At 33.8% G+C, this 14,302-nt stretch overlaps 1 protein-coding gene across 1 annotated transcript; it reads left to right on the top strand.

Annotated features, from left to right (window-relative positions):
• Window positions 1-414: 414 nt before the first annotated feature.
• Window positions 415-4,823, top strand: LOC112492316 (receptor-like protein 9DC3). The gene is made up of 2 exons (XM_048478028.2): window positions 415-3,251; window positions 4,493-4,823. The coding sequence occupies exon 1, from the start codon at window positions 538-540 to the stop codon at window positions 3,199-3,201; it is 2,664 nt and encodes an 887-aa protein (XP_048333985.2). The 5' UTR covers window positions 415-537; the 3' UTR covers window positions 3,202-3,251; window positions 4,493-4,823.
• The last annotated feature ends 9,479 nt before the right edge of the window (window positions 4,824-14,302 follow it).

Below are 14,302 nucleotides of genomic sequence, written 5' to 3'. Positions count from 1 at the left end.
CTTCTCAAAGTCGTTAATATGTATTTGTGACACCTGATTTCCACATATTCAAAGCTACTTTTTTTTTTTTTTTTTTTTTTTTTGGTGTTCGGGTAATTTTGAAAAGATAAAAAATATGGGCCCGTTAGAAATTTAATTCTTAGGATTTAAGAAAATAAGGTGGAAAATATTTCCTTTCAAAATGGTATCGTTATAATATTTTTAGAGAAAGTGATTACAATTTTTCTAAAGACACACATTAAATTAATTACTTGCAAATTTTGAGAATATCATTACAAAGAAAACACTGAGAAGGAAACTCATTACAGGGAAAATTAATTTTTGGAAAACTGTTTCATTGTCCTATTAAAATGCAGCTAACGCGCCACGCTTTTATCAATTGGATTCAGACGGAAATTAAAAACAGAGTCAACAATCAGTCTTTTTCATAATATAATTAAAAGACAAACCACGTAGTGCACAGATTTGCATTCATTATAAATATGTACACAGCTTACAGCTATTAACAACAAATAGATTGGTAGTAGCATTTTTCTGATGGGTTGGTTTTCATTGCTATCGTTGCTTTTCTTTCTTCTTCCTTTTTCTTCATTTCAGACATCGTCAAATGTTTCTTCTTCCTCCATTATTCATCATCCTTCTCCATTGTGCCATCCGTACGAGAGATCCGCTTTGATCCAATTCAAAAACTCATTTTCCATTAATAATACCATTGCTTCTGATTATTATGAATGTGATGGTATTGATCCTTCGACAATCTCTTGGGCCAAGAATGACGCATCAAATTGTTGTGCATGGAGAGGAGTCACGTGTGATGAAAAGGCTGGTCATGTGATCGGCCTTGATCTTTCTTGTGCCAGCCTTCAAGGAGCTTTTCATTCTAACAGCACTCTTTTCTTCCTTCGCAATCTACAGAGTCTTCACCTCTCACAAAATGATTTTGGAGGCTCAACAATTCCGTCTGAATTCGGTAAGTTTTCCGATTTAGAGCACCTTATATTGTATGATTCTAATTTTTTGGGGAATGTACCACCAGAAATCTCGTACCTATCCAAACTGGTTACGCTTGATCTTTCTTGGAATAATATTCATAAACTGAAAGTAGACACTTTTACCTTGAAAAGAATTGTCACAAACCTTACCAATCTTGAAGCATTTTATCTGAGTCGAGTTGATATGTCCTCTGTTTCCCCTGTTGTCTTGATGAATTTGTCTTCTTCTTTGATAAACCTTACGCTCAGTCTTTGCAGTCTCGGAGGGAACTTACCTGCAGATTACATTTTCCACCTACCAAAACTTGAAATGCTTTATTTAGGTGGGAATGAGAATCTCACCGGTTCCTTGTTCCCTAAATCTAATCGGAATACTAGTAGTCCACTCAAGCGATTGAGTCTTTTTGATTCTAAACTCTTAATAGATTTCCCTTATCTAATTCAAAATTTCAAGTACTCTTTGGAATTTCTGTACCTCGGGAGTTGTAAAATACTAGGATGGAATCCCACTTTGCTTGCTAACCTCACTCAAATCAGTGTGTTAGATCTCTCCTCTAACAATTTTGGTGGTGAAATCCCATGGTCATCTCTGATGCATCTAGAGCGCCTCATATCATTAGATTTGTCAGACAACAACTTTACTGGCCAGCTTCCTGAAATTTCTAGTTATAACTCCACCCAACTTTCTTTCTCATATGATAACTCATCAAATAGTTTAACATCCGGCGGTCCTCTTCCATTGGAGTTAGAATCTCTGTACTTATCTGATAACCTACTCGACGGGAAAATTCCTGGTTGGCTGTACTCCTTAAAATCTTTGGAGAATCTAGATCTTAGTAGTAACCAATTCACTGGTTACATTGAGGAATTTCAATTCCATCCCTTGGTGAGTCTCGATTTAAGTAATAATAAACTCCGCGGATCCCTTCCAAGCTCAATCTTTCAACAAGTGAATCTTACTTTCCTAGATCTTTCCTCAAATATCTTGAGCGGTGATGTCGGGATAAACGACTTTTCAAAGTTAAAAAGACTGGAATACCTTTCAATCTCCGAAAACCAATTGAGTGGAGAGATACCTTCTTCAATTTGTGATCTTAATTCACTTAATTATCTTGATTTATCCAATAATTCTCTCACTGGGAAGGTTCATCCGTGTCTTGGAAATTTTAGTATCAGCTTGTCAGTGTTGAATCTGCATACAAACAAGTTGCATGGCACAATTCCTCTGACATTTGCAAAGGGAAATTCATTGAGGAATCTCAACCTTAATGGAAATCAACTCGGTGGGATATTGCCGCAATCTTTGGTCAGATGTAAAAAGATGGAAATTTTAGATGTTGGAAATAACAAGATAAATGGCACATTTCCCTACTGGTTGGAATCTCTTCCTATGCTACAAGTTCTTATCTTGAGATCTAATAGATTTCATGGTTCCATAGATGTTAGTCCCAAAACTGCACTTCCTTTCCAAACGTTGCGAATCATGGACCTCTCTGACAATGAGTTCAGTGGTAATTTGCCAACAAAATATTTCAAGAATTTGTTGGCCATGATGGATGCATATTCGGACCAATTGACATACATGGGAGAAGATCAATATTATGAATCTACCATTGTTGTCATAAAAGGCTTCTTTATTGAATTGGTGAAAATTCAAACCATGTTCACAACAATTGACTTGTCAAAAAATAATTTTGAAGGAGAGATTCCAAAGTTGATCGGCAAGCTAAAGTCTCTTAAAGGGCTCAACTTTTCACATAATAAATTGACTGGTACTATCCCATCAACATTGGAAAATTTGAGTAACCTTGAATGGTTAGACCTCTCTTCGAATGAGCTTGTTGGAGAGATTCCTCAACAATTGACAAACATGATATCTCTTGAAGTGTTAAATCTCTCAAAAAACAGATTGGTTGGACCCATACCTAGTGGCAAGCAATTCAACACATTCGACAACACTTCATACAGCGAAAATATGGGATTATGTGGATTTCCATTGTCTAAAATATGTGGCAATAATGAGGCACCACAATCTCCGACCACAAAGTTCGAAGAAGAAGGTGGTTATGGGTTTGACTGGAAGATCATCTTGGTGGGTTATGGATGTGGAATCGTGATTGGAGTATCATTGGGATATATAGTGCTTTCTAATGAAAAATTTACTCTGTTTTTGATAAAGATTGGATTCAGTAATTTACTGTATGCCTAGAAGACACTGCTTGCTTATGTGTTTGGAGGTGCGAGAACAAATCTAGTGAGGTATGTAATTAACTATGCCTCCTGTTACAGTTTTTCTTTATTTATTTTTCTCTATAGCGTTATTAAAATTTTAGCCTTGTCAACTAGTTGGAATTGTTATTATTATTATTATTATTATTATTATATTTTTTTCCTTCTCACGATACTATTTGTTGCCTCTTGCAAATTTGCATATCCAGCCAATATAGATTGTTTTGTTTCTTTTAACAGATCATTAGGACTCTTTTTTTTTTCTTTTTTTTTTTTTTGGGCAAACAGAATATTAAATACGCTGTATTGTAATATCTACAATGAAAATGTTAAAGGTGGGAAAAAAGTTTTAATGTAGAAAAAAAAATTGTAGAATTTTGGAAGACATATAATATCCTCTTTGCTAAAAGTTAATCTGATACTTCATTTTTTTTTTTGGGTTAAAATATATACTTCATTTTGAATTTTTAATTGAGGGAAAATAATATCCTTAGCTTGTTTATTTGTTACTATATGAAGATTGCATTCTGCATTAATAACTCTGTTTTCAATTGTTAAATCTAGTCGAATTATTAATCTGTATCTCCTATAATGTTGTTTCGTTTCAATTTTCCTAACAAAAATATTTTCTTATTTACACAATTAAAGATAAATTGCATTAGCCCTTCTACCTGTCTATTAATTTCGTAAATATTATGTAAAGAGAACTTCACTTTAATTATAGAAATTACAGATTAATAAAGTATTTGTTTATGCGGTTTTTTTTTTCCTTGTTATATTATTACAACAATGTGTAACCTAAAGAGGAGAAAGGCACGTCTTAAACCTACAACTTCATGGATTAGACGATCAAGTAAATATGTAATTTCCCATTTGTTAAAACTATGTCTGGAAAATGTATCTTGTTAAGTGGAAGAACATGGCTCATATGCTAATCATAAAATAATTGCACATGGCACAAGCGTTTATCTTACTGAGCAATACCAAGTACACCCAACATTATTCTTCTTTTGTTTTTGTTTTTTTTCATTTTTCATATTTTTCAAGAACACCCAACTTATATTATTACATACATCCATTAAAAAATAGAGAGTAGGAAATTTCTTCCAATGATAATTGCAAAACCAGATGAAGAAATTAGAACTATGCAAATCAAAATGACTTTGTTTTGTGTGTTCCCTTTTTTTTCCTTTTTTTTTTCTTCCAACCAAAACAGAAATAAAAAAGAAGTTTTTTGTTTTATGAACTTATAATTTTCTAATTTGTTGCAGGGGCCGAAGAAAGGTCTAAATGTCGAGATGCTGAGGTTGGAATATATATTGTGTTCTATATTAATTGTTGGATGAATATTGATGATTATGGGAATTTTTTTTTTCTTTTTCTTTTCGTAGAGGAAATTGGTGTGTTAAAGAAGTTTCGGGAAGATGGGTGTGTATATGTATGTTAGTGTTAAGATTTATTTTGAATTCTCAGAATATGTTTCCTTTCTGATTTTCATTGCTAAATCCCAAAATGAGCTTATGGTCTAACAAAGAGATAATGTGTATGTTAAGTCTGTAGTTCAATCAATTCCAGTTTATACAATTTCTGTTTTTAAGATCCCAAAACAAATATGGCAGTCTCTTAATTCGGTAATTTTTAATTACTAGTGGAGTAAAGGTGATGGTTCTCCTGGGGTACATTGGCTGAAGGAAAATCTGGTCCAATCAAATGAAATGGAAGGTCTGGGTTGGTCTGGGTTTTAGGGACTTGTGTCTCTTTAATTCAGCCCCTTTAGCTTAGCAAGAATGTGTCAAGTGAAATTTAATTCAGTCCTTTCAACTTTGCAAGTATATATAAAATGAAATTGCCTCATTTGATAAACAATTCACACCTACGTTTAAAAAAATCATGAATTTAGAAAGAATTATTATAACTAGTCCATCGAATAAAAAAATAAAACAAACAAACAAATCAACCATGGTGACAACTAGCATTTTTTAAAAACTTGTGATTACGTAGATTTCTATTGTTTAAAATGTGCTGGAATAATAATGAGGCACAACATTCTCTGTCCACATACTTCAAAGAAGAAGGTGGTCCAAATCAAACATATGGCTTTGAGTGGAAGATTATCCTTTTTTCTTCTTTTTTCCTTTTTTGTTCCTAAGATAGAGTAGACGATTGTCTTGATGGGTTGTAGATGTGTCATTGTAATTGGAGTATCAATGGGATATGTAGTGCTTTGAAATGAGAAAAGTTTCTCTGCTTTTTATAAGGATCGGGTTCAATAAATTACTGTAAGGTTAAAGGATAATGCTTTTGTCCTGCAAGAAAAATAAGGTTTCCAAGTTTCTATTTTTATTATTTGTGAGTACTGTTTATATTTCAGCCTTATAGTAGGCGATAGATTTTACATAGATACAAACGGATGAAGCATTTATCTCGGTCCTTAACCGGTGCGTGGAAAATACAGGGGATTTTGAATATTGTTCAATTTCTTTTACAATACTCAACAATATAATACATAAAGTGTCAATAATGCAAATTTGAAAAGTGGGGAAACAAGTTAGTGGCACAAAAATATTAGAAAATTTACAAAAAATAAAAAAAATAAAAAAATAAAAAACCAATACCACTCTCTACTAAAAGTTATATATATATATATATTATATTATATTATATATTAAAAAAAGAAGCTAATTTTAAACAAATAGCTCATAACATTTTGTGTGCCTTTGTTTGGGGTAATTGACACTATTTGCTCCTAAACTATATCCATATTTACAGTTTTGCAACACCCTATATTTAATGGTAGATTGGTCATTCTCTGTTAATATTCTCTCCAATTTAGCTATCACACTTGGTGGGGGATTTTTTTGTTCAGGACCTATCACTCTTTCGCCAATATTATCCCTAATTTAGTCATCGCACTTACTATTTTTTTTTTTTTTTAGCTTCCTAAGAAGTCACCTATCTTTGAATTACTCTTACCTGAGCACGTTTAATTTCTAAGCTTTTTAAAACCCTTTGGAATTCTTCCAACCCATGAATCCAACCACTTTGAAAAGGATTCAGTATTGTAAGAGTGACTATTGGTGATATGGTATTAGACGTCTGGCAATCTATCAGTGTTTTGCATCCACCTACATTGGTTGTCACAATTCATCCCCCTCAAGGGAGACTTTGAAAAGTATTTGGTATTATAACAGTGATTATTAATCATCTCTTGATCCATATCCTAGCGATCTATTACTCTCTACCAAAGTAACACCCTATCTTTAATAGCAAATATGTTATTCTCCCCAATTTAGTAATCACACTTGGTAGGGGATATTTTTGTTCAAGATCATCACTCTCTATCAATATTATCCACAATTTAGCCATCGCACTTAGTATTTTGTTTTTTTTTTTTTAAGCTTCCTAAGAAGTCACTTATTTTTCGATTTCTCTTACCTAAGCACGCTTAATTTCTGTGTTCTTTCAAAACCTTTAGAGTTCTTTCAAACCGTAAATCCAACCGTTTTGAAAAGGATTCAGTATTATAGAAGTGACTATTAATTATCTCTTGATCCACACTCTGGTAATGTGGTATTAGACACCTAATAATCTATCAGTGCTTTGCATCCACCAACATTGTTTTTTACAATCCATTCCCCTAGAGGAAGGCTTTGAAAAGGATTTGGTATTATAAGAGTGACTATTAATCATCTCTTAATCCACACCTTCGCGATCTGTCATTCTTTGCCAAAGTAACACCTTATCTTTAATGGTAGATTTGTTATTCTCTATCGATATTCTCCCTAATTTAGCCATCACACTTGGTAGGGGATTTTTTTTGTTCAGGACCTATCACTCTCTGCCAATATTATCCCCAATTTAGCCATTGTACTTAATATGTTTTTTTTTTTTTTATAGCTTTCCAATCCCCAATTTAGCCATTGCATTTAGTATGATTTTTTTTTTTTTTTTTTAGCTTTTCAAGAGGTCACCTATCTTTGAATTACTCTTACCTAAGCACACTTTGTCAGGACCCGTCCAAGATCCCTCACGGGAACTCTAGATAAGCCCTGATCCCAGGGAAAGACAACTGAATCTCCCAATGGAAAATCTGACAGTATCTCCCCTAAGGGTAGGACTTACCACAATATTCCTGCACTCAAAATACACTTCTATATACACCATCTTATTCCTCCTACCTTACTACAATTTACTTCCACAAGTTTGCAAGACTTCAAATAAATGACAAGGAACTAGTGCATAATTAAATAAATAAACGTCCAAATAGTATACAGAGCGTTATCAATACAATTGAATATGAAATTTAATACAATATAAGATAAAAAGAAATAATACAAGATAGAAAGGAAAAGAAAATCCTCTTGGACTTTCGACAACGAACCAAGACGTCGAGCTCGCCCCTGGACGATCAACGTCAACTAACCTAGGCCTAAGGGAACGGAATTTAAAAATATGAGATACTAATAATGTCAGTGAGTAACCCAATCTACTAAACAGGAAAATAAATAATAATAATAATAACTTGATTAGTCAATAATAAATAAGTAATTAATTATGAAGTATTTAAAATAATATTTTCTCTCAAAACCCTTACGATTCACTCAGTTAGAAAAGTTTCATTTTTAAAAACATTTTCGTAAAATCCAACATTTATGCCCCAAAAATCCAGAAAATATTTAATCAATAATTTGCAAATAAAAGACAATAAATTAATAATCCAAAAATTTTAATGAGAAATAGTTATAAAAAAATAAGACTAATGACAAATATTAAATTGAGAATAAAATATTGTAACCAATTAATACGAAAACACAATAAAATTTACATTAACAAAAATGATCCAAGAAATATTCAAATAAATAAAATAAAACCAAATAATTAATAATAGAACTCAATTTAAAATACCAAAACAATTTAATTTATAAAGCACTATTAAAAACATTTTAATTTAAATAAATTTCTAAAATATTTTATAATCAAAATCACGTTGTAAAAACCATTTGATGCACCCACTATATACCGGTGGCGCCAACGGTACCCAACGTCCCAAGCACCATCAGACAGGAAGTAAAAGAGAGAAACCGGCATACGATCGCGAAGCGTCCCACCGTGCCACTGCAAATAGGCGTCCCGGCCGTGGAGGGGAGGCCTACCCTCATCCAATGGCAACCACAGGACAACCCCATAATCACCTGTGCGCTACTCACACCTACCTGTGCACTAATCATATCCATGTATAAAGAATACCAGTACGTGTATGGTGCATCTAAAAATCATAAAATCAATATATTTCCAAAATCTCGAAAATTTCATAAGTATCACCGCGTTTATTCCATCCAATTAAACCCGTAAATTTTCCACAATTCATATATAAATCATCCTCATAAATCCATTGCATAAATTCCATAAATTTCAAATCCATCAACTCTCAATTCCATCAATTTAAATATACAAATTTTCCAATGGCATAAATATTTTTGAAACATAATAATTTAAATCAATATTTCTTTCTCAAACCTTCAAAAAAACCAATTTGAATCAAATATGTCATTTAAACATCATAAAATCCACTACAATCAAAATTCTCATAAATAAATTCCACAATAAATCAAATAACATTAAATCCACAATTCCTTTAAATATCAAATTTCCATAAAATCTAAATTTTCATAATTTGTCAAAAAATCATATACTTCAAATTATTCAAATATTGGTATCAAAATTCAATTCACATTTTAATACATAATCAACATAGAATAAAAACATTCAAATATTAGAATATTCCAAAATATAATTAATTTAAGACCAGAAAATAATTTTGAAGGTGGGTCACTTACCTCGAGCACGCAATCCAACCAAGATCCTCCATAGGATCAATTCTACAACTCACACGTGCTCCTAGAACAACAATATTACACAGGATCAAATAAATTAATATTTTGTTCGGATAAATAATACCCGATATCCGGGGGAACTAACACAAACGGTATCCAAAATTTGCAAATAAGGTATCAACAGAAAGCTAAAGGGACGAGGAATATGTTACCGATCTCCATTGGACTCAACTCGACCGGAGATAGCTGGAAAGTGGACGGAAGGTTTCGGCCGAACTTCAACTTGTCATGTCTCCCAAATGACAAGGAATTGAGCTGAATGGACCTCAAAATCAAGCTCAGGAGGTCCAAAATAGGGGGAATAGTGATGTGATTCCGCCCGAGCCCGCTCAACCGATAACCCGCTGGGGTGCTGACTCGACACGGATGAAGACTAGGCCAATCACAAAAGCTCAAATTAAGAGATCTAAGGACAACCTGGGAGTATTTATACAGGGGGTAATCAATCTCAATAGAGCTTGTCCATATTTGAAGATACAAAGCCTATTCCAAGCATCCAAGTGGTGGAAGCCGATACGGATCCGGGTGACGGTTTTGGTACATTTTTGGAGTCCGAGAAGCATGAAATGGTTCCAATGCTTTATGGGTTCAATACATATGCCTAAGAGGTCATGGAATCAAGTTAAAGCAGCCTCAAATGCAATCAAAAAGGGCTTGTACGGACAGCTTCAACAATTTGGCCGAATTTGCTGTATTGCTTGCTGGCTTTACTGTATTTTACTGTATTAGCCTTTTCTTATTTTTCCAAGCATGGGCAACGTGTGGGCCTTCATATTCAATTTATTTGGCATCCTACAAAGCATCTAGAAGCTGATTTGGAGCTCAATTTGGTCAAAGATTGGTCAAAGTCAACTTAGTCAAAAAGCTAGTATTATAGTTTCCTAATTTGATTCTACTTTTTGTTTTAGGAAATTACCATTACTTTTTAGTTTTTATTTATTTATTTTCTGGAAAAATAAGTTTAGGAAAGTTATTATTTTATTATTTTCATTGTAAATTAATTAATTCCTAATTCAAAATAAAGGAATTAATTAATCCAAATTAGATTAGGAAATGAGTGAGAATTTCGGCCACCATAGAACTCTTTATTGTGTGGCCTGTTTTACCTAGGGTTTTTAGGGTTTATTTTGTTTCTTTCAAAGCCTATTTAAAGGCTTATTTTTCATTAATAATATAACTTTAAAACTTTGATTTGATTAAGAAAATACTTGTGAGATTAATTATCTCTTTGTTCTTTGAGAACACCTAAAACACCATTAGAGAATTGGTTGTTTTAGCTTGACTTATCAATAGGTTTTCCATCCCCTATTGTGGCGTCTACATTATACCAAGGTTTCTAACCACAGGTTGGTTAGGGGTTGAGGTCCATTCCATTAGAACTTGAACTTAATTAAAGATCCGGGCTAATATAATACGGGTTTAGGAGCAGGTCGTCCTAGGTTCGTATCATTTGGTATCAGAGCTAAATTTTGTTCAGGTTTGATCTATCTTTATTTGCTTTATTTGTTTTTGTGTTATTCTACAATTTTAGCATTAGGTTAAGGTTGCATCCATCCTATACACGTTCAGCATCTTAAAAAAAAAAAAAAAAAAAAATTCATTCCTAGTTGAATTAGGATTTCCTAGTTTTATCGTATTTTTGTTTCCTAGTTTGTTGGTTGTCTTTTATCATTGTTCTTGTTAATTTGGTTTTTGTTGATTTTTCTTTGCTGTTTTTGTCTTAGAAATTTGCATTCATATATTAAAAAAAAAAAAAAAAAAAAGAGGAAGTTTGCGGCATCATTTAAAAAAAAAGAAAAAAAAAAAACTGCACATTGTGTTTATTTGGAGGTCACGGTTTGGTGTTTGTTTTGGAGTTGGAATTGCAGTTTTGGTAATTATTCTTGCTACTGCAGTTGTTTGAGTTCTGTGAGTGAAAAAAAAAAAAAAAAAAAAAAAAAAAAAAAGAAAAAAAGAAAGAAGAGGTAAAGTCGAATAAAAAAAAAAAAAATTCAGTTTGTTGGAGTTTGATTTGTTTGCTGGAAATTTGTTGGAGCTGCTGGTTTTTGATTATTTATTCAATATTTGAGTTGCTGGGAAATTATTCTTGCTGCTGGATATTTGGATTTTGGGTGATTAAATTTTTTGGATTAAAATTAGTTAAAGGAATTGATACAAAACTTGAATTACAAGAACAACAACCAACACTTTTCTATATTTTTGTTCTCTTTGATTCTTGTTCGTATTTGAATTCCTTTTCCTGGAATTTTATTCTTGAGCTCATAATCTACTACCATCTGGTGCAGTTTTCAAAAATTCCAACGTTTTACCATTATTTTGTGTTTTTTTGTCTAGAAAGCCGAAAAATTAGGATTTGTTGGATTCTTTCGGTATTGCCTACTTTTTGCTACTGTTTGGTTGATAAGTTTAATTAAAACATACTAGTGATCTAATTGCTGTTTTGTGGGTGTTTTAATTAGAACTTTGAGATAATTCATTGAGTGAAAAAAGGCAAGAGTGTGTGAGCTTAAAATAGGGTAAAAGCCGAAACTAGTGTGCAAACACGAGTGTCGAGACCTTGTTTGAGTGAAACACGTGAGGGAGTGAATATTTTGAGGATTTATTTTATTTTTGCAGTATTTTAATAACATGGCAGATTCTAGAATAAGAAGAGGAGATCCATCCTTGAGGATCAATGAGGAAGAGTCCGTAGCATTTCATGGCGATGACCGAGCTACCGGAAGTGGAGACCAAGTGGACTTGAGAACTATTTTGGAATCAATACAGCGGATGAGTGCTCAATTTGAGCATGTAAATCAAAGAGTGGGAAGATTAGAAGCCTCACAAGGAAGGCCGAATACAAGAAATAGGCAAGAATTCCATGGAGGACGAGGCCGAGGACGAGGAGGTCGCGAGAGGCCGAGAGAGGAATTTGATGAGGAGCCATTGGACGGTGACTTTGAGGAAGGTATGGACGAAACCTTTGCTGTCCAAGATAGAGCTGGCCGTGGGAGATATAGGAGGGAGGATACAGATGAAGATTTGGGAAATATCAAGGTTAATATCCCACCTTTTATGGGTAAAAGTGATCCTGAAGCTTATTTGGAGTGGGAAGAGAAAATGAAGATGATTTTTGACTGCCACAACTATTCGGAAGGTAAGAAGGTGAAGATGGCAGCAATGGAGTTTGGCCATTATGCACTCCAATGGTGGATAAATGAGCAAAGCACCCGAAGGAGGGTTGGTGAAGACTTAATTACAACATGGCGACAAATGAAAGGAGTCATGAGGAAGCGGTTTGTGCCATCCCATTACCAAAGGTTGCTGCATCAAAGGCTTCAATCCTTGTCTCAAGGAAGTAGGTCCGTGGAGGATTATTACAAAGAGATGGAGATGTTAATGATGAGGTTAAACATGAGGGAGGATAGAGAGGCAACAATGGCAAGATTTCTTGGAGGGTTAAATTGTGACATTGCCAACCAACTTGAATTACAACAATACTTGGAATTGGAGGAGATGTTACATGTAGCCATTAAACTTGAGAACCAATTCAAGAGGAGGAGTGTTAGTACACGGTTTGGAGGAGTTTCTAGCAGTGGAAGGACAAGTTCAAGTGGCTGGAAAAACAATTCCACTTATGAAAACAAGTTGAGGCCGAAATTAGGAGAAGAATCAACCAACCGGCCAAGAAGGGAGGTCAAGACCGAATCTGTCCAAGCACTTAGAGGTGAGATAAAATCTGATCCTAAACCTCAAAAATCTAGAGAAATAATTTGTTTTAAGTGCCAAGGAAGAGGACACATATCCAGCCAATGCCCAAATAGAAGAATCATGGTATTAAAGGGTGATGGAGAGCTAGAATCCGCAAGTGAAGAAAGTGGCGCTGAAACCGAGCAAGAGGAGGAATGTAATGAAGATGAAACCGAACCTGTAGATACATCTAATGCCAAGTTGAGCTTGGTTTCAAGGAGAGTACTTGCTGTCTACAAAGATGAAGAGCAGATACAAAGGGAAAACATCTTCCACACTCGCTGCGAAATACAAGGTAAAATTTGTAGCATGATTATAGATAGTGGGAGTTGCACTAATGTGATAAGTAATCTTGTAGTTGATAAATTAGGTTTGAAAACAATTAAACATCCAGAACCTTATAGATTACAATGGCTTAATGATAGTGGTGAGATGAAAGTAAACAAACAAGCCAAAGTAAAATTTAATATAGGTAGATATGAGGATGTAGTTTTGTGTGATATTGTACCTATGATTGCTGGACATATACTATTAGGTAGACCATGGCAATTTGATAAAGATGCTACTCATTTTGGTCGAGAAAATAGTATTGTTTTCAGGTTTAAAGGGAAGAAGATCAAGCTGGAACCATTATCTCCTAAAGAGGTTTACAAGGACCAATTACAAATGCAACAAAGGAGAGAAGCCGAAAAGCTCAAGGAAAAAGCAAGCATGGCACCAACGGCTTCACCATCCATTCAAGAAGGTAAGATTGAGGTTGCTGACCAAGGTAAGGTTTCTAAGGTTCATATTGAGTGGAAAGACCAAGAAAAAGCCGAGAGAGGGGTGAGAAAAGAGAGCAAACCCGAGGGCACACAAAAACTGGAAATTTCCGCCAATGAGAGCCAAACCGAGGAAAGAAAAAGAAAAGAAAGAAAAGAGAGGAAAAACCAGAATTTTTATTTGAGTTTAGGGGATATTAATAAGGTTATTGAGTGTAAGAAATCTTTGCTGGTCATCATTTATAAAGAAAATTATTTTAATGATCAAACTAACTTTGAAGAACTTGAATTGCCAAGTTCAATGATTTCTCTTTTGAAGGAATTTGGAGATGTCTTCCCAAATGAAATTCCAATTGGACTACCATCCAATCAAGAGGGAAAAGGTGAGCTTGCTGTCCGAGGTAAGTCTTCTGATACTCAGGTTGTGTGGAAAAATTTTATTAAAACCAAGAGTGAGAAATTTGGTGCAAAAGCCGAGAGTGAGGAAGGTGAGATGGTTGTGAGAGGGAAAGGAAAAGGAAGACAAGAATGGAAAAATATAAATTTTTATCTTAGCTTTGGTGATGTTAATAAAGTAATTATGACTAAGAAATCATTGGTGACCATGAATTTTAAAGGTACTTATTTAAAGATGTCTTTATTGCATAGAACTTTATCTGCATTGTTGAGAGCTTTACTTAGTGGCAATTTGAAAATT

This window comes from Ziziphus jujuba, chromosome 3 (assembly GCF_031755915.1).
Source record: "Ziziphus jujuba cultivar Dongzao chromosome 3, ASM3175591v1".
Taxonomy (NCBI): domain Eukaryota; kingdom Viridiplantae; phylum Streptophyta; class Magnoliopsida; order Rosales; family Rhamnaceae; genus Ziziphus; species Ziziphus jujuba.
The sequence above is the reverse complement of the archived record's forward strand: the minus strand, read 5'-3'. Positions and strand labels throughout refer to the sequence as shown.